Genomic DNA, 21,902 nt, shown 5'->3' on the forward strand with positions numbered 1-21,902 from the left:
ATCCTGTGGATGGGGCTTCGCTTGTTTGCAAGGACCAGTTTATGGCATGCTACAGACTGGTACTGGTCCATGGACCGGGATTGGGGACCCCTGATTTAAATGTACATTTAAATAACATAGCTTGGAAAAGATGGATATTTTATTTTGCAAGTATACAATTACATATATATTAACATGTTTTAGAAAAAGTGTTTTAATTAAAACAAACAAACAAAAAACCATGCAGCTTATTGTGGAACAAAATAGAATTCTGAGTAAAATCTGCAAAAGTACTATGGACCTACTTTGAACTGTTAAGTCCATGCTAGCCTCTTAGATTTCTGGACTTCTTTCTTCTTTTCAAAGCTCTATTCTGTGTGCTATTTCTGCCCTGAGCAGAAAGCAGATTTGTTTATATATAATCTTAAAACAAGACAATTGGTAGTATACTTTTATTATATATCATAAATAAGCATTAAAATACAAACCAACTTAAATGGATTAATAAAATAGAGGCTCTTCACATTGTTTAGACATAAACATCAGATGCTGTTGGACCAGCTCTGTTTCATAGAAATTGAGGAATATACATATTTTCTGTGCAAATGTTATATTAATTAAGAAAAGGGCCATGTGAGAAAAGTTAGAATGTTAAAATAGAGAGATGAGATATGCATGTCTTTAAGATGTGTTCATTTTTACTAAATGTTTCTGTGCATAGTTAGAAATTATAGGATGTGAAACAGGATTCTGAGATTCGACACAAAATGCAATTTCTGACATACAAACTTTTCAAAGCTGGGTTTCGTATTACACAGTTTCCAGCTCATGTAGTTCTAAAGTAACTGTAAAAATCAACAACAAAGTTTGTGACTCAAATTCTGGTGACATTTTGTAGAGCTTTTATTCAGTCAGGATAAAGAATGGTAGCTGTAGGTCATATTAAATGGGTATAATATGTGCTTGAACGAAATATATGTAAAAGCCAGACTTTGATTTGAAAATTATTGATGAAAGACTGTCCATCAAAAATTCACCATCCAAGGGTCACATGTTTTGCCATTCAATCTAACCTCCTTCATAGACTTCTTGACCTCTTAGGAGTAGGTCTGGATGTCTATGAAATAAATGAAATAGTTAAAAAAAAACCTCTCAAAACAGCCCAGCTGAAGTTAATATGTCTCTTCACCAGTGCCTGACTGAACAACTACTTGCAGCACTTTAGGCTATTTTAAGTTCTGTTTTTTAAAAAGAACTGTAATAAGAGGATATCATATCAATTTTCCCTTTTGCTGCTCTGTGTGGCTGGTTTTGTTTAGTTCTCAGTATAGTGTGCTAAAGGCCATCTTGTTTGACCAAATATCGCATTCATATCTGCTAACCACAAGTTACAACCACAAGTTGGGGGAAGGCCTATGTTTATCTTTCCAACTTGCAAAACATAAGCCCATTTCTAATCTCTCTTTTGAAGAAATGACTTCTGGGTGGAAAAAAAGAAAAGAACTTCTCTAAAAAGTCACGTGTGCTTATCACAGCAGCTAGGACCATAGCGGGGAACATCTCACAAACTGAATAAGCCATGCCAAATCAAGATTCAAAGTAAGTGCAGCATAAGAAAGAGCAATCCAGTCCTTGAGGTTTTATTAACGTGCAACTGAAAAAAGATCAGAGGGAGATCTAATCTGTCAGAGTGCTTACATGCAAAATGGAGAACCCGCTGGTATTATCCTCTCAGCTCAACTCAGCATCAAGAGTGAAATCTCTCTGTAAAATCATGAAATCCTTGAACAGAGAAGGGGCAAAGCCAGACACAGGAGACAGGTAAGAGTCTAAGGGGTTTGGATTTGAATGTACTTTATTTTGTGACTTTCTTGCTTAGTGGAAAAACAACAAAATACCCAAGTCCAGACTACATTCCGCTGCTCAGGGCAGAAATTGCATGCAGGATATGTAGCTTTGAAAAGGAGAGAGAAGGCCAGAAGTGTAAGAGGCGAGTGCTGACCTACAGTTCAAAGTAATGGAGAAGAAATGGTGAGGAAGGGAATGTATTTCATTGAGCCTTTTGCAGTTACAGGGAAGATAAAAGTGTGTTCTTGTTTCAGTGCAAGCTTTATTCAATCCTTACTCCTTCCCCTCAAAAAAAATAAAAATAAATCAAGATGTAGTGAGGAGTCTACAGTAGTGAAAAAATTACCATTTCTTATTGTCAGTAAAAAATGTTGACAAATGCAGAAACTGGTGCACATTTGGTCAAATGCATAGCACGAAGTGAAAATCTTTGCAAATATATATGTATTTTATGGGTTTGGGAGGGGAGTTGCCAATCCACAGAAAAGCATACTATTGTAAAAGTCTGTTAAAATCTGAATGTTATTTATTTATTTAGAATGCTTAGTAGAAAATGTTTAAATAGAAATATGAAAGAAAAAAAGAACCATGTTTTTTCAAGCAAACCCAAGCAATTCAGTTAGTTGTCTCAGAAGTTGTTCTATAAAGAGGCCAGTATATCTCTCTAACCAAAAGCAAAATAAAACAATATAGTAACAATTGAAACAGTTCCAAATCACTTTGATCAGAATTCTGTATATGGAGATATGTGTTCCTCCTTTTGAAGTCAAAATTAAATATGCTTAGCTAATTCATGATCAGAACTAAAGATCTATCCACACAGCTATAATAATATCTGGTATCATGTCTAAGCATGACTCAGTACCTGCCCCACACCCACAATCATATTTCTCCCAAAATAAAAATATGGATGTTAACATTGGTAAGAGTCAAAGTTATCAGCTCAAATCAATGTGTCCTTTAAGCATAAAACAACATTCCCTGTCTTGATTAAATCCAACTTCAATCATGCGTATTTGCTAAAGAATCCTGCCTCAGAACACTAGTTTCTTTTCTGATTGCCAACAATACTAAAAAAAAATGTGTAAAGGGGAAAAACATATCACTTCTGTCTATTGAAGGGACAGTTTTTTGAAATACAATTAAGAAATAATTTAATTTAGTTAATTTAATTTAATGACCCTCCAATATTCTTTGATTTTCTTTTTGTTAAGTGTTGCTCTGAAATCCTGCAGGACAATTGAGCATTGTTCTTTTTTTCAAGTACTTAAACCCAATACATGATGATATTTCCTTGCCTGCCAGACTATTTTATTGTATGATGCTGCCCTATACCTCTCTTGCAAACTATAGTGATGGACAGGATTCAGTGGTTCTAAAACTTTGCTTCTTTCCTCATTCCCAAAGATGCTTTTTCAGGATGCAACTAGACTTTCTTGTTTTTCTTTGAAGACTTTTCGCTTCTCATCCAAGAAGCTTCTTCAGGTCTGATTGGACATTGGGGAACAGAAAGATTTATATTCCTTGCATCTTTCTATTCCCCATCATCCAGTCAGACATGAAGAAGCTTCTTGGATGAGAAAAGAAATGTCTTCAAAAAAAAAACAAGAAAGTCCAGTTGCCTCATGAAAAAGCATCTTTGGGATAACTATTACCTGGATGACTGAGAATCTCCATAGACATCTTCCTTCCTCACTTTATTAACATTGATAGCACAACATTTCTAAAATTTGCAACTAAGAACTACACCTCTTGGGTGGATTTCATGGTCACAGATCCAGTCAAAGATAAAACAAAGCAGTCATTTACAGCAGTGCCTTAGAATAGTCTGGATATTACCAAGGTTTGCTTGTGTGTGGCTACTCACATTAAAAGGGTATGCCAAAATGGAATCATGCTTACAGATCCTAGAATGTCAGCATAGAATGGCAAATGAAACCTGCAACATAATTGCTATGCAAATATTCTCTGTTCAAGATTCCAGTAATTTTCATTATTCCATGCCTGGGGCGCATATTTAAACTTCATGATATCATCATACCAATTCTCTTTTAGTCATTTTTCCCACCTTTAAATGTTTGCAATCTTGCAAATTTTGGATTTCCTGCAAGCCTGCTAACACTTCCGTACTGGGCACAGCTGATAGCTGGTACATTTTTGTTTATGTAAACACAACACTCATAACTTTAATACTGGAAAGTGAGGAAGTGGTTTCTTGTTTATACGTATGTTGATTTGAATACATACAAAGAAGCCATATATGCAAAGTAGTAGACAAACGTCAGTCTTGTGATGTTTAGCAATAATACTTGAAAACACACACACACACACACACACACACAAAACATTGCTATGCTAGACTGATGTAAATATGTAAATAATTAATATCGGTTGGAGACTTACAAAATACATTTTCAAGTTCTCGGGGTTTTTTAAATTGTAGTGTCATATTGGGTATTATGTACATAAAGCTAATTGTTTTCCCACATATGTGCAGGATTGCCTATCTTTGTTGGTCTATCCAGATCTATCAGGTTGGATGTTCTGAGTCCCCTGGGTGACCAATGTCAACCTACAAAGCATGCCTTCTCTGCCATGGTGCCTGCCTTATTTTCAGCCCTTTGAGGTTGTCCACATCAGGAAACAAACTCCATAAAATAGCAATAGCACTTAGACTTATGTACCATTCCATAGTGCTTTATAGCACTCTCTGAATGATTTACACTGTCTAAGCTGTTTACAGAGTCAGCGTATTGCCTCAGTAATCTGGGCCCTCATTTTACTGACCTTGGAAGGATGGAAGCTGAATCAACCTAGAGTTCATGATCCAACTCTAGGCTGTAGACAGAGATTGCCTGCAATACTGTATTCCAACCACTGCACCACCACAGATCCTAGACTAGAACCAAGCTTCATTGTGATATACTCTATGGACAGAATCTTGCAAGCCTGATGGTGCTTTTTGTTAGTGATTCAGGGAGCGAATCTTAAGGAATACCTCTGCCTTTTTTTTTTTCTTTTTGTAACAGATTCTGAATATTTCCATCAAGGCCACCTCTATGTTCCATGTTATAAAACAGTATCTCCCCCCCACCCGAGATAATCCTGACTTGCCAGCCTTCAAGAAAGCCATGAAAACCTGATCCCCCCCACATTGGGTTTGAATTTGCATTGCATTGCTATCCATTGTTCACTCTTCAGAGTTTCATTGCTTAGATGGGCGGTCATATAAATTTGTTAAATACAGGTGAAACTCGAAAAATTAGAATATCATGCAAAAGTTCATTTATTTCAGTAATGCAACTTAAAAGGTGAACCTAATATATGAGATAGACTCATTACATTCAAAGCAAGATCGTTCAAGCTGTGATGTGTCATAAGTGAAATGATTATGGCTTACAGCTCATGAAAACCCCAAATCCACAATCTCAGAAAATTAGAATATTACATGCAATCAATAAAACAAGGATTGTACATAGAACAATATGGACCTCTGAAAAGTATAAGCATGCATACATACTCAGTACTTGGTTTGGGCCCCTTTTGCAGCAATTACTGCCTCAATGCGGCGTGGCATGGAAGTTATCAGCCTGTGGCACCGCTGAGGTATTATGGAAGACCAGGATGCTTCAATAGAGGCCTTCAGCTCTTCTGCATTGTTCAGTCTCATGTCTCTCATCTTTCTCTTGGCAATGCCCCATAGATTCTCTATGGGGTTCAGGTCAGGCGAGTTTGCTGGCCAATCAAACACAGTAATCCCACAGTCATTGAACCAGGTTTTGGTGCTTTTGGCAGTGTGTGCCTCTCCATTCTTCCTCCAGACTCTGGGTTCTTGGTTCCCAAATGAGATGCAAAAGTTGCTCTCATCAGAAAAGAGGACTTTGGACTACTGAGCAACAGACCAGTTCTGTTTTTCTTTAGCCCAGGTAAGACGCTTCTAACGTTGTTGTTGACAAGAGGAATACGACATTTGAAGCCCATGTCCAGGATCCGTCTGTGTGTGGTGGCTCTTGATGCACTGACTCCAGCCTCAGTCTACTCCTTGTGAAAGTCCCCAACACTTTTGAATGGCCTTTTCCTGACAATCCTCTCCAGGCTGCGGTCATCCCTGCTGCTTTGCACCTTTTTCTTCCACACTTTTCCCTTCCACATAACTTTCTATTAATGTGCTTTGATACAGCACTTTGGGAACATACAACTTCTTTTGCAATTACCTTTTGAGGCTTTCCTTCCTTATGGAGGGGTGTCAATGATGGTTTTCTGCACAATTGTCAGGTCAGCAGTCTTTCCCATGATTGTGAGTCCTACTGAACCTAACTGAGAGACCATTTAAAGGCTCAGGAACCCTTTGCAGGTGTTACCTGATTAGAGTGGGACACTTTGAGCCTAGAATATTGAACCTTTTCACAATATTCTAATTTTCTGAGATTGTGGATTTGGAGTTTTCATGAGCTGTAAGCCATAATCATCTCACTTATGACACATCATGGCTTGAACTATCTTGCTTTTCATGTAATGAGTCTACCTCAAATATTAGGTTCCCCTTTTAAGTTGCATTACTGAAATAAATGAACTTTTGCATGATATTCTAATTTTTCGAGTTTCACCTGTAAATAAGCCAGATTTGATGCCATCTAGAAAATTCTCAAGCTGCATGGTTATATTTGGAGAGTACTAGGTTGTACTATACAACTTGTATTCAACTCTCAAAACTTTGGCCATGGTATCCAGAAAACTTTGCTATTTATAATGAAAAAGAAGAGTGAAATTACAAAATGTTTGAAAATGTCATCAGATTAAATGTAATTGAGGTTTAGTTTTTTGCACTTTCATTTTGTAGGTCAAGGATGCTACTAGATGCCAAATATTTCCATAAAAACAGATGTCTGCACCTATGCATACATTAATCCCTTTTCTTTATATTCATTATAGTAACTAAAATACAATACAAGTAATATGGTGCAATAGAGCTAAGGTTAAACATCAGGTTAAAAACTGGGAGACCGTGAGTTCTGGTCTCATCTTGAGTATGAAGCCAGCTGGATGACCATGGGCCAATCACCTTCTCTCAGTTCTACAAAGCAGGCAATGACAAAATCTGCAAAATCTACTCAAGGGAAACTCAGGGGGCTTGTCCAGACAATCAACAGGAGTTAATGCTCACAAGAAAGCATTACAAAAAATAGTGGTACAAGAAAAAAAATGTCCTAATGCTATTTTAATGGATGGGTGGTTTGGGCTGAAAGTTCCAACTCCATTTTGTTCTTGTCTCTTGAGATGATAGCGTCTACTTGCACAAATCCTATGATATGGCAACCAAGGAATCAGAGCACAGGAAAGGAAAGCCATTACAATATCACATCATCACCCCATTTGCATCGTTCAGCATTATCAAAGAAAGCAGCACTTTCTGTGGCAGCGATATACCAGCTAATACATTCAAGTTTCACTGAATGCATCATGAAATATGTTTCATTTTAATCATTTCAGCTATTGCATTTCCTCTTTTGTTATCTGATTTTTAAACAACACAGTCTCAGAAGGCTCATGATCTCAGCCTAGTTTCGCTAAGATTAAGCCTATTCCTTCCTCCCTCTCTAGTCTCTCCTGCTCTTGTCACCAAAGTAAACGGGAAAGACTATCAACATGAAAAGATGTTCATTTACCCTATGCAGATGATTCTGTGCAAATATATTCAGAGGTGTCAGTAAGGAATCTATTATTCTCTCTAGCAAATGGGAAAATAACATCAACATTTATGGGAATCATATGTGAAAGGGAAGCAATGAGCTTTACAAAGCACTCTGAGCTGGCACAAGAGAAATGTTTGAAAATCTTACCCACAGTAACTTTCATTTTCTTGTAGGTCTCTTGAAAAGAGGAACCGGCTAAGTCTTTTGCATAAGTCTGAATTGCACCCAGATATGAATTTTGACAAATTTGAAAAACTAGCGAAAGCATCAAGGTGAGACTTGTTATATAAATTAAAAAGACTACGCTAAAGAAGGAGTCATATTTAATTCAGCATATCTCTTGCATGCCTGTCTTACATGTTGTTTTGATTATGCCATCGTTGACAATCAGTGTTTTCTCAACTTTAGTAATTTTAAGATGTGTGGACTTCAACTCCCAGAATTTGAAGCCCATTATGCAACTCTAAATCATAGGAAGTAGTGCTCTGCCTCTCTCCTTCAGTTTAACAGGAAATAGCATTGTTTTGTTTCGTTTTTCTACTGAGAAAGTTTTATAAAAATGTTTCATAAGCAAGATATAGATTTTGCTTCTGCTTATTTTAATAAGATGACCGTTGAGGATGTTTTTTTAAAAAAAACTAAATCCCAAGTTTAAATCACAAGGGACTCTCTGGCAAGGAGCTGCCATGGCTACACTAAAGCAAGTTGGCATAGGCAGGGCATATTCAACAACTTTTAATATCACTTTGCTACAATGAAAGATGTTCAAAAACCCAACCCCCAAATGCTAAAGGAACTTGCAAGCAAAAAAAGGGCAAAAATAGAAAAAGTAAAGAACTGAAACATTTGAGGGGAAGTAGGACTGCAAGGCAATCAAACCGGTTAGTCCTAGAGAAGATCAACCCTGACTGTTCTTTAGAAGGCCAGATCCTGAAGTTGAAACTTAAATACTTTGGCCACCTAATGAGAAGGAAGGACTCACTGGATAAGAGCCTAATGCTGGGAAAGATTGAGGGCAATAGAAGAAGGGGATGACAGAGAATGAGGTGGCTAGGTAGAGTCACTGAAGCAGTAGATGTGAGCTTAAATGGACTCCAGAAGATGGTAGAGGACAGGAAGGCCTGGAGGAACATTGTCCATGGGGTCGCAATGGGTCAGACACGACTTCGAAACTAACAACAACAAGAGAATGTCAGCAGAGTATGATACCTCATGATCACTTTTTGATAGAGATTAGGAATATCTTTCAGTTCTTTTGCACCATTGTGCAGCTTAGTGATGGTCCAGTCAAACACGGATACATGCCTGTATGATTTTTATAAGATCTTATGCAATTTTTGAAATTCTTAATGGAATTCTTTTTTTTTTATTGAAATTTTTTTTAATTTTACAAAACAAATCCCCTCCCCAAACCCACCCTCCCATACCCTCCCCCAACTCCCCAAACCTCCCTAACCCTCCCCTAGGCCTCCCAGAGTTGATTACAGGCTTGTCCTAAATGTTTCAAAAAGAAAAAAGAAAAAAGAAAAAAAACTTAAAACACATATGAATCCTAAACAAATCTAAATACCTTAAATTAAATAGATTATCTTCTCTAAAAAAAATAGTAAATAAAATCATTAAACACATTATAATATACTCTAAACATCTTCTAATAATACTTATAATATTATCCATCATTCTATATAAACTCCTTCCAAAACACAATTTTAAACACTACTTTCTTTGAACATCTATACCTACAATATAAAATCTAATATAAATCATAAACAAATCTAAATACATTTGATTAAACAAGTTATACTCCCTCCAAAACACAAATTTAAACATTACTTAAAACTTAAAACAGTAGAATAAACAAGTTGTACTCCCTCCAAAACACAAATTTAAACATTACTTAAAACTTAAAACATTAGAATCCCCTTATAAACATTTAATCAAATTCCATCTTAAAAATAGTAATAATAATAATTACTGATATTATTATCATTCTTTATAAACTCCCTCCAAAACACAAGTTTAAACATTACTTAAGACTTAAAACATTAAAATTCCCTTATACACATTTAAATCTTTATCAATAACAAGTTCCATCGACAATAAACACATTAAACATTTAAATCTTCACCAATAACAAATTCCGTCCACAAAAAATACAGTCCTTATCAGTCTCAATTGTCCATTTTCATTCTCCATCCTTATCATACTAATATTATTATTATCAGTCTCAATTGTCCATTTTCATTCTCGATCCTTATCAATCTCTAATTTTCATTCTCCAAAAAACACGGTCCTTATCAGTCTCAATTGTCCATTTTCATTCTCCATCCTTATCATACTAATATTATTATTATCGGTCTCAATTGTCCATTTTCATTCTCAATCCTTATCAATCTCTAATTTTCATTCTCCATCCTTATCCTTATCAAGCTTGTTGAAACCCCTCAAGCTGAGATTTCCCATTTTCCATTTCTTCAGACAACAATTCCACCCTTGAAAATTGCTCCAAAGGCTTTATAAGTCTTGCTTCTCCCGCAAATTCAGAAACCACTAAATGTGAGGCTTCCTTAACCTTCTTCTGTTGCTGCTTTTCTTTACAGTTATGTGCTACACAAGTTATCTTCTGCTCCTCAACCTGAACTTGTTGAGGCCTCTCAAACAAAGGTTCCCCAATTTTCATAAATGTAGGCTCTTCAAACTGTAATTCTACATTCTTTTCTTCCAAGGCTTTAAACTTAATAGATGGCGATGAACATACCCCCAGGACCGAAGTATAAAAATCTTTTGCTTGAGAAACAGTATTAAGTCTATAACATATCCCCAGGTAATTCACCACCATTCCAATCGAAACATCCCATCTGAACGAAATTCATCTATTTTTAAGTTCATCTGCTAAGAAAACAAACTCCTTTCTTCTTCTTAAAATTTTAGATGGGATCTCCTTTAAAATTATGACGTCTTGTGAAGCAATTTGAAATCTCTTCTTATAAAAAGCTTGTATAATTTCATTGCGTAGAGATCTTTTTCCAAAGTAAATTACCACATCTCTTGGCAAATTCTTTTGCACTGCCACCACGGAATTAACTCTAAATAATTTTTCAATTTCACTAAGTATTTCCTCTTTTTCTTTATTCAAAATCACGGCAAAGTCCTTTGCAACCATCTCTTTCAGATCTCCTTGCAAAGACTCTCCCAAGCCTCTAATTCTTAAGGCATATTCCATTTGACCATATTGAAGCATAAGAATCTCATTTTCCATTTCTTTTTCCATACTTTCAATTTTTCCCTCCATTAATTCCACTTTTTCAGCTACTTCTTCCACACGGGAATTCAACTTTTCAAGAACAGAAGCAACTCCTTTTAAAGCCAAAACTATATCTTGCCTCAAAGTCTTATTATTTTCGTCTAAAATCTTTTTCATTTCTGCCCTAATTTGAATTATAGCATTTCCCATCATATCTTGCAAATCCTTCACAATTGTTGGCTGGACCACAGAAGAGGGTGGAACTATTGATTTAGGAACTGTAGAGGTCCCTGGGCGCTTTGAAGCCATCTTAAAAAAAAAACTTTACTCCTTCTTGAAAATTACAAAAATTCCTTCAAAAAGAAATCATAACTCCCTCAAAAGAGAATCATTATAATAAAAAGGGAGTTAAAAAAAAGGAAAGAAAAAAAAGGAATTAAAATATCCATTCCAATCATTAAAAAGAAAAGGAAAGAGAAGGGGGAGAAAAAACACCAAAAAGCCTGCCTTTTAAAAGTACAAAAGACAAAGCAAAAAAATCAAACAAAAACAATAATGCTTAAACACCAAGAAGCCTGACTGTTAAAAATACGAAAAACAAAACTAAAAAGTTAAACAACAAGAATAAAAAAAGAAGAGAAAGCAAAAGAAACCGATCGCCATTCTAGCTTCCCAAAAAAAAAAACGCCAGAAAATCTGCCGATCGCCATTTTACTTTCCCTTTCGGCAAAAAGTAAAAAGTAAAAGGAGAGAATATAAACATGAAAATAAGTCTTTAAACTTAAAATACATATAAAATCAAAGAAAGCAAAAAGTAAATCCTCTAATCAACTCTGTCCGCTTCTAAAAAAACTCACCAGATCCCTTTAAACGCGGAGGTCGTTGCAACGGCTTGTTTTGTCCCTAGGGACAAAAACAGCTGGGAAGCGGAGACAGTCTGAACTCCGTGGGAGCACTCTGTCACCCCCCAAAAAAGAGAAATGGGGGTACATAAGAGGCTCTACCACTATTCAGACAACCCTCTTCCCCCCCCTTTGCCCAGGAGGGGGATTTTGAACCGCTGAACAGCTGATGTCCGCTGTTCATAGCGATTCATTACACTTACCCAGGAGGACGGCTACAAAGTAGCCGCCATCGCCCACGCAGATCCACCGGAAGTCAATGGAATTCTTATAAGGATTTTTTTATAGGCTATTTTTTTTTTCTTTTTGCAGGAAACACATCTTCCCACAATCCTTTTTGCTCTGTTGTTTAGTCTGATTTTGTGACATCTTTTGTTCTGTTTCTTTCTTTCTCTTCCATGTGTCTTTCATAAAAATGGTAAATATTAGAAAACAATTTCCTTAATATAGTGCTTCTCAGCCTCAGCCACTTTATGATGGGTGGGCTTCAACTCAAAGCATTTTCCACCCAGCATTCTGACTGAGAAATTCTGGTAGTCGAAGTCCACACATCTTAAAGTTTCTCATGTTAAGAAACATTGCATCAATATATTAATGTTTTAAAATTGTCACATGTTCTTTGGATAGGCTTATTTTTCTCAGTGTATCTACATGAAATCTGCTTTTTATATGGGTATGTTTTTAGCTATAGGTTCACTGACATTCTGAAGACTACTTTCAACCTAAGTTTCCCCCATCTATAAAATGGATAAATATTTGTGAAAACAGCTTCTGATTTCTGTTTAAAAAAACACGGTTACTTACAACCACCTACAACCACAATTGGCATCAGCATTTTCAATGCTATGTAAGGCAGTTGTTAAGGGAATCTTACCCTATTTTATGTGCTTTTTTTTTACTATAGTTGTTAAGTGAATCACAGCAGTTGTTAAAGTCAAGCAATAGTTATAATAATAATAGTAGTAAAGTTGGAAGGGACCTTGCAGGTCATCTAGTCCAACCCCCTGCTCAGGCAGGAAACCCTACACCATTTCGGACAAATGGCTGTCCAGTCTCTTCTTAAAAACTTCCAGTGTTGGAGCATTTACTGCTTCTGGAGGCAAGCTGTTCCATGATTAATTGTTCTCACTGTCAGGAAGTTTCTCCTTAGTTCTAGGTTGCTTCTCTCCTTGATTAGTTTCCACCCGTTGCTTCTTGTCCTGCCTTCAGGTGCTTTGGAAAATAGCTTAATTCCCTCTTCTTTATGGCAGCCCCTGAGATATTGGAATACTGCTATCATGTCCCCCCTTGTCCTTCTCTTCGTTAAACTAGACATACCCAATTCTCGCAACCGTTCCTTATATGTTTAGCCTCCAGTCCCCTAATCATCTTTGTTGCTCTTCTCTGTACTCTTTCTAGAGTCTCAACATCTTTTTTTACATCGTGGTGACCAAAACTGGATGCAGTATTCCAAGTGTGGCCTTACCAAGGCATTGAAGAGTGGTATTAATACTTCACGTGATCTTGATTCTATCCCTCTGTTAATGCAGCCTAGCACTGTGTTGGCCTTTTGGCAGCTGCAGCACACTGCTGGCTCATATTTAGGTGATTGTCTACTAGGACTCTGAGGTCCCTCTCACAGTTACTACTATTGAGCATGGTGCCACCTATGCTGTACTTGTGCATTTGGTTTTTCTTGCCTAAATGTAGAACCTTGCTTTTTTCACCATTGAATTTCATTTTGCTAGTTAGTGCCCAGTGTTCAAGTCTGTCCAGATCCTTCTGTATCTGAAGCCTGTCTTCTGGAGTGTTGGCTATTCCTGCCAGCTTGGTGTCGTCTGCAAATTTGATGAGTTCCCCATCTATCCCTTCATCCAAATCGTTGAGACAGTTAAGACAGTCCAGCTCCCTACTGACTTTGCTTGTCAGAAATCAGCTGAAAAGGTTGCAAATGGTAATCTGCTCTGTCTCAGCTAGGTTATCAAGCTTGCCTGCTATTGTATTTATCTCCTTCTTGTTGGTTTCCCTCTGTAAATTGTCTAAATTAATTTATTTTGCACACTTCTCCAGGGCTATTGACATGTACTTGAAAAGGTCACTTCCCAAACTTTTTAGCAGAAGAATGATTGAGACTTTTTGGTGTACCTTTCAGTGGTAGTTGGCTTTTTACAAAGAAAAAGAAAAGCAACCTTCTTTCTCATCTCCTAAATTAAAAATAAGTCCTTCCAAAATAGTATGGCATTTGGTGAAAAAGTCATTATTTTGCTGTGCACAAATTGTGTGCTTATGTCACGGCTGCACTAATATTGCATCCTTCTTTCTGAATACCATGAAGCTTCCTGTGTAATGTTAAAAATAGCTTGTGATCATAGTGCCTTCGGCAGTGTTTGAAACCACATCTCAGTATGAACACTTCTCTTTCATTCCCAAGCTTTTTTGTGCAAAACCATTTCAAAGATCATTGACCCCTTCCCACACACAGAGACAAACAAAATACTCCTTTTATGGATTTATTTTAAAATAATAAAGGGGTGAGGCACGTATTTGCTTATTTTAAAAGATTACAGATGTACGATAAAATCATTCAGAAGGCAGCACTTCCTTTCAATACATTGATTATTTTCATAATTTAATAGGAAAAACATCAGCGAAATCAGATCAGCTTTTTGAAGCTTTTTTTCCCCCCCAAAGAAATCCTTATTCAATACCATTAGAAACATGACAGACTGAAATTAACAGGAGATAAAATATGTTAGGAAAATATGCAAGTGTGCACACAAACAGGTGATGCCTCTCTTTTTATCTTGTGTAGTGAGTCCCCTGAAGCTGTAAAAAAATGGGCTGAATCTTTTGACCAGCTGATTTCTCACAAAGGTTGGTATCAATGTTTTCCACTAGCATTATGCTTCATTACAGTTCAACATTCTCTTTCATTTTACAAGAAGGCTCAATTTTTTTTCACACAAAATATCTTTTCATTATTATTCTTCTGTGATGAAGGATTAACCATGTGTAAAGTGAAGAAGTCTATTAAGTTTGACTGCCAGATTGCTGTGAAAAAAGGCCCTGAATTTTGATCACTACCGTAAAAGCTTAGAAGTACTGAAGCTTCAATAGTGGAGAAAATTATTGAAGGAAGAAGTGAATATTTTATTAAATATTAATATTAATATATATTATGTAATGTACAATAAACAATTATGAAATGGAGCTTGTGACTAGTAACATAGATATGAACTTCTAGCTATTCTATCAATAACAATTATAATTAGGATATAAATATTACAAGCAAAATTATTTGGGTTTTTTTTATCCAAAGTTGAGTATACTATTGAAAATGAAACAAAAAGTCATACAATTTTTGAAGTTCAATTAAGGGAAAAAACTCAATGAAAATGGCTGTTGATTGTGACATCATCAGTCAACAGACCAATCATCTTCCTTTCCCATATCTAAACTGAATATTCTAGTTGAGTCTTCCAAGCAAAGCCATGTTGCAGCTTTCAATTATTCTCAGTAATTGTACATTAAGTTATAGTTTCTAAATATGCCTGCAGTGCTTATTTAATATCATTATAATATTATACATCACCATGTCTAGTGATCTTTTGCTGGCCCATTGTTCAATATGCATTACCTAAAAGCTGTCTTGCTGGGCCTCAAACAGAGTTTTGAGCAACCTGGTGAAATCTAGCTTTACAAAGTAGCACTGCAAATGAGTTAATCAGCATATAAGCAACTTTTGAGTTAACACCTGACTTATGCCCATTGCAATGCACATATGTTTGGACTGGTAGGATCTATATATAAACTCCATTGGGTCAGAGCAGAAGAAAATATTATTTCTTTTTGCTGATAACCCAATAGAAACCTCCAGAAAGATGGCCACGTTTTGTGTCATTGCTATCTTTGGGCAAAGACTAACTGTTTAGGTTCCCTACTTCCCAGAAGTTTTCTTTCCATGGCACTGAAAAATGTGAGCCCTTAACATGTGTTTGTGCACTTTTTATATAGGCATTGTATGCACTATATTTTGTATTCTAAACCAGGGGTCCCCAACCCCCAGTCTATGGACTGCTACTGGGCTCCGGCATGCCAGCAACTGGTCCACACAAACAAGCAAAGCCCCATCCCCAGGATGCAGGCAGCACATAAAACCATGCATCTCCATTCCATGGAAAAATCTCTCTCCACGGAACCGGTCCCTGGTGCCCAAAAGGTTGGGGACCTCTGTTCTAAACAATCTATTCATTTTAAGATATTACTCCATGTCTGCAATTTATATTAAGATTTTCTATAAAATATAGGATAGCATGACTGTTGATATATAAAAATAGCTGTGTATTGGATTAAGAGTGATAAACACACTTAAGCATTGTGCTATACTAAAGTAAACTTTATGATAAAACATTGTAATAAAAACTAAAGATAACTGGTGATAAGAAGGAATAAAGTAAATTTAAAAATAAGGCTTGATTGAAATCCGGTTCTTCGTATTTTACAGTTCTTTTATTTTGTTGTCAATATCTATTTTTTCATATTTGCTAAGATCCTTCTTGAGATAGATCAGCTAAAAGTCTATGAAGTATTTCCAATAGTATTTCTATTATTTTTTTCTTCAATTCAATTGTGACTGAGTCTCAGAGACTGCCTGAACAAGTCCCTGCAGTTACCTTGGCAAGTCTTTTCAAAAATGATTTGCCATTGCTTCCTTCCTAGGGCTGAAAGAGAATGACTGGCTCAAGGACACCCAACTGGCTTCATGTCTAAGTGGGACTAGAACTCATAGTCTCCTAGTTTCTAGCCTGATGCTTTAATCACTGCACTAAAGTGCTTCTCATCCACTAATATAAGTGGAACCAAATCCTGTAGTCAAAATATTATCTAGAGCCAGTATCTAAAGATAAATTTACAGTCAATGTGATTATTGAAGTAGATTAGTGGATTGTGGTGCAATTCTAAATTCAGTAACATTAATGGTGCATGTGAAATGCCTTTGTTGCAATAAACTATTTGACTCAAGCTGGATATTTTTGAAATTACAAATGAATATGCATATATAATTAATATGTAAATGAATCCAGGTGAAACTGACATTGAACTAAATAGTGTAATTTGCCCATTCTTAGACCAAACAAGGGGCACGTTGGAAAGAATATGGCATACCTATTACAGGAAGTCCTCAAGTTAAGAAGCAGTTCTGTTCTCTACCTCTATCTTTAACCCAAATTTATATTTAAATGAGAACTTGTACTTACAAACCGACTACCTATTACTAAAACTGGTGCACAGCATTGTCCTTCCTCAAGCTGATGAAGTGCTGAAACTGCACAATACTTTCAGGAACCCCTGAAAATTACTGAAAACAGGCTTGTATATGAAAAATGAAGAGCTTTAGCACTTTGCCACACTGAAGGAGAATGTCACCTGCCATTTTAGTAACAGACAGCCCATTCACATCTAATATTTGTCTTTAAATTAGACATGTTTTTAATCTGAATATTGCCTGCACTTTTCTCAAATTAAGCTCTGATTCTGCTGAAAGCTTTTCTGGTTTGTTCAAAATAAACTTCCACACAGTGAAAGTTTGGGACATTACTTTTGCTTATCCTTTACTACACAAACCACAGTTATTGTTCCAGGACTAACTTTACAAAAATAACAAAAATGTGTAATTTACGGAGAGAGTTAACTAAAAAAATATATCTAAAAATGGTAGTGAGAAAATGTTGTCATGTTTTATTTGATGTTCCTTTGATTACATGATGTTTATTCCGTAGGTGGCTTAGATGCATTCATCAAGTTTTTGAGAAGCGAGTTCAGTGAAGAGAACATTGAGTTTTGGATGGCATGTGAAGAGTATAAGAAAAGCAAAGATGCCTCCCAACTTCTACTCAAAGCAAAGACAATTTATGAGACATTCATTGAAAGAGAATCACCAAAAGAGGTACAGTGAAAATAGTTATTTTAACACAATTGGTCTTTTAAATCCTTAAATATTTTGTCTGCAGAGAAAGAATGTCAAGGTAATGTCCATGACATATCCCCTTGACTTTTCTGTCCTCTACCCCACCCCAGTTCTCAACCCTTCCTTCCAACAAAAACCCACTGCACATAGTGAAACTTACTTCTGAGAAAAATTGCAATAGCATTGTATTTTATTCTGTTTAATGTCATTTGGAATGAATCCATCATTGAAAAAGGTTAAGATCATAGCACATGCTGCCACAAGATTATCCCAGAAGTGAAATAGGAATAAAGAGTGAAAATACTTACTTGCTGAGAACTTTATCTCCCTATTTTTATTGCTACTTGTATTGTATAAGAATTATTCTTCATAAGTCTTCTGAAGCAATAATTACTGGTGTGATTATTAGTACATACAAGTTATTACTAACACATTGGCAAGATTTCAGATAAGACAAATGAATAAAACAAATCACAAATTTAAGAACAGCATTCAGAATAATAACTGTAATGCTATAAGCAGATTAAAAAAATTGATTACAGATTTGTTTAAAAGGCAAGAGTTAAGGATTGCATATTAATTATATGTAATGGTAAATAAATATACACATACACTCCATGTATTGGCTTAGATTTCATTTATAGTTAACTATCAAATGTCTATCATTGCGTCACGTATTCATGAAAGGAAAGCAGCTACATAGCATGTCAAAATATGTGTAGAAACTATTATGATTTGTGCAATTAATTAGAGCATTCCAATCAAGTGGGTGGTCATATAAATTGAACAAACTGTTATGGAAAGAAACTTTTCCCCCCTCCCAGTAAAGATTGACAAAGATTAAAACTAACCCTATTTGTCTTTCAGAAATAATATAACATTAGCATGGCTGGGAAGGTATCCATTCTAAATCCTACTAAATAAGTGATGAACATTGTTAATGCTTTACTGTGTCTGTTCAGTGTTTTTTTTAAAAAAATAAAGAAATTTGAACACACACTTCTTGTCACTGAAAATTTATGATACATCCCTTCAGTTTTGCTGAACATGCTTGTCATATGAATGCTCAGCACTTTAAATTTGATTTCCAGAAAGTGCCTCAGAGTATATAGAATGCAGATGTTGCACTTGTCTATAGTATGTTGGAACTGCCATGTGATCCCAGGCAAAGACCCAGCTTGTTAAGGTGTTGCAGGCAGATGTTTATAATAGGTAGTCAATTGACATAAGCCTATGAAACATATGACTCTCTGAGGACTCATTACTGAAACTTCAGTGTGTGTGAGTCTGACAAAATCCCCATCACAATATCCCCATGCTTCTCATAAAATGTGAATGTAGAAGATTTCTTTACAATACTTGGGTAAGAATTCATAGGTTAGGGAGTCAATACCTTATACAGAAAGATTGAGAATAACCAATAATCATCCACTTTATCAAATGTTTTGTTTTTCTCTAGGTCAACCTTGATTTTAATACCAAAGTCTCTGTAAATCAGAATATGGTTCATCCAACGCAAAACACGTTTGATGCTGCACAGAACAAAATTTATGCCTTGATGGAACAAGACAGTTATCCGCGCTTCTTAAAGTCCAACCTTTACTTAGACTTACTTCATGGCAGACCTTTAGGCTGTTCAGCTCTTCGGCGGAGATCACGTTCTTTTACCTTCAATGACTTCAAAGATGCTCAGCCAGATTTTGCTGTCTGGCTGTAAATGTTAGCTTCCCTTTGACCCCATCTTCATGCCAATGAAGGGGCAGCATTACCTCAAATAGTTTAGATGAGGAAAGTTATCATAGAACCCACAGAATTGTTTCCATTTTATTTTAACTTGTTTACTTGTAGATGATCGTATCCATATCCATCCATATCCATCGTATCAGTTTCACCTATTACATGGATTGCCAAGAACTTTTTATTCTCAGATACTCTTTATAAAATTAGGCCTTTCTGAGTTGCAAAAATTTGGATGACCATTAAAGAGGGACAAAGAGTTAGTTTTATATTTTTTCACTGCCATCTAGTGATCATCTGTATTTCTACAATTCATATATATTACACCTAGTACTGTGAAGGTCAAGTCCCTAATAAACAGTAGCACATTTAACAATAATCGCTATGCACATGCACAGCCATAAATAGAAATATGTTGGATTGTGTACAAAATCCAAATATAATATGTGACATAAAAGCAGGGAATTCCTGCCTCTTACAGTGTGGGAATGATTTTTGTATGAACATCAGATAGCATTATTCATCAAGCATTAGAGCTATCCGTTTGCTTTTTTTATATTCTGTGAAGCAATATATCACATTCTGAGAGAATGTGTGAAAAAGTGTGAAAATATTCATGCTCAACATTATGCTTCCTAATGTGAAAGAGTGAACAGATACATTCAACAATTTAGAAAGAATAAACACATAGTCAGAAGTTTGATTTTAAATGGGACCTAGAAAAACATTGAACAAATTGAGGATGAACTCTTTAGAAATTCAATTTGGTGAAATAGTTAAGCATCAAGCCAGAACCTAAAAGACCACAAGCATGAAGCCTGTTAGGAGACCTGGGACCAGTCACTGCCTCTCAGTTCTAGGAAGCAGCAATAGGAAACCATGTCTGAAAACCTTCCCAAGAAACCTGGAGGGACTTATTCAGGCAGCTGTCAGGAGTCAGTACTGACTTGAAGATACCCACACAACAAAAAGCAATAAAACTTATAGAATGTAGGGGGGGGGTTGATTCCTGATTAAATCTTCTTAGATACTGTAATTAAAAAAAGGACAAAGAAGCATGGTATTTTCCCTTCCCTGTGAAACCACAAGCAGAAATCTTTTTTTGACATAGGTATAAAATTGTAAGCTTGAATGAGAGGACAAATAATTCAGAAAAAAATACTTATTTTTTTTTCAAACCTGCTGTCGAGGTTTAACTACTTACAACCTAATCTTTCATAAAATAAAGTGATTGGTTGCCATGGGAACTAGGTACTTAGACAACTCTTTGTTAGAATTAGGCCATTTTGAGAAAGCTCTGACTAGGAGTAAAAGGAATAAACTAACCTATGATATTATGCAATGTTCGCCTCCCAAGGATATCCCTGAAGATAATCCATATAACTGTATGTGTGATGAGAGAATGTGTACAAAGGCAAAGAAAGAGATGAGGAACGTTGCGTTTCCAATTCTGTCAGAATCTGCCTTAAAATCTTATGCAGGGTACTGTACTTCAGTTTTCTGTGAAAAACTGTACCATTTGTATGTTCACTCTGTACATTTGTAAATAAAAGCATAGTGTGACATTCCGAGAAGACTTTTGTTATCTCTTTCCAAACCAAAGAGAAACCTGGATACCCATTGTATATGGACTATCTCGGGGCTCAAACCAGTAGGAAAGGTGTATCACTGCAGCGCAGTCTCAGTTTTAAAATATTCCTGTTTATTTAGCCGCATACCTGGAAACTTCCACAAATCTATAATGCTTTTCCTCCCAGAAAAGTAAATGTGGACCATTTGTTTGCATGCTCAAAAGAACATAAGCAAGTTTATTCTGTTGCAGAGGTTAGTATGACCTAAAGCAGGGGTCTTTGAATCTGGCCCTTTTATGATTTGTGGACTTCAACTCCCAGAATTCCTCAGCCAGGCACACTGATTGAGGAATTCTGGGAGTTGAAGTCCACAAGTCTTAAAAGGGCCAAGTTTGAAGACCCCTGACCTAAAGTTTATTTCTTTTCCTTGTGCTGCAGTTTTAAAAATCTGATTCAGGGAGCTTTAACCTCTTTACTTTATATTACAGTATTGCAGTGACTGATTTTCTATTCATTCCATGTAAATGAATGAAGAGGGTGGTCTCTTTTTGTTCCTAAGTTTGAGGATGTAATTATATAAATACACTTGAAAATAAAATAAAAGCTCAAAGACTGGGAGGAAAAGAGGGGGGGATTTATTTAGACATGGAGACTAAAGGAAAGCTGCTATTTTAATTTTAAGATTAAGCTGTTTGTTGAAACTGCTGTCTAGAGATATTGATAGTGAAGAAAGAGTGTTCTTTCTATTAAAACATTTACTATTCAAGTCATGCTTGTAGTATATGATTCAGCATGTGCCAATTACTATGCTCAGCTCTTTCTTCTTCTTTTTGCTTCAGGGTATCTGGTAGGGATATCTTGCAGTGCACAGTGACTTCTAAAATATTAAACATGAGTTTCATTCATTAAATAAAAAATAACAGGATTAAATAATAAGTACTGCTGACATACTCAATGATCCTGCAAAAAAATGGCATCTAT

The 21,902-nt window shown here is 35.9% G+C and overlaps 1 protein-coding gene across 2 annotated transcripts; it reads left to right on the forward strand.

The window, feature by feature from the left end:
* Positions 1–1,423: 1,423 nt before the first annotated feature.
* RGS18 (regulator of G protein signaling 18) lies at positions 1,424–20,921 on the forward strand. 2 transcript variants are annotated; one of them, XM_039362332.1, is made up of 5 exons: positions 1,424–1,578; positions 7,694–7,792; positions 14,458–14,519; positions 17,426–17,592; positions 19,073–20,921. In XM_039362332.1, the coding sequence occupies exons 1-5, from the start codon at positions 1,559–1,561 to the stop codon at positions 19,328–19,330; spliced, it is 606 nt and encodes a 201-aa protein (XP_039218266.1). In that variant the 5' UTR covers positions 1,424–1,558; the 3' UTR covers positions 19,331–20,921. The 2 variants fall into 2 exon arrangements, with proteins under 2 accessions (XP_039218266.1, XP_039218264.1); XM_039362330.1 differs by having other exon boundaries at positions 1,430–1,800.
* The last annotated feature ends 981 nt before the right edge of the window (positions 20,922–21,902 follow it).

This window comes from Crotalus tigris, unplaced genomic scaffold (assembly GCF_016545835.1).
Source record: "Crotalus tigris isolate CLP2741 ecotype Arizona unplaced genomic scaffold, ASM1654583v1 scf7180000019423.1032690, whole genome shotgun sequence".
Taxonomy (NCBI): Eukaryota; Metazoa; Chordata; class Lepidosauria; order Squamata; family Viperidae; genus Crotalus; species Crotalus tigris.

Bases quoted from the DNA above. Each gene is read 5' to 3' on its own strand.
- RGS18 (XM_039362330.1), top strand. From the start codon at position 1,685: ATGGAGAACCCGCTGGTATTATCCTCTCAGCTCAACTCAGCATCAAGA. The intron at 7,793-14,457 runs GTGAGACTTGTT...TATCTTGTGTAG, and splicing joins AAACTAGCGAAAGCATCAAG to TGAGTCCCCTGAAGCTGTAA. The intron at 14,520-17,425 runs GTTGGTATCAAT...TTTATTCCGTAG, and splicing joins CCAGCTGATTTCTCACAAAG to GTGGCTTAGATGCATTCATC.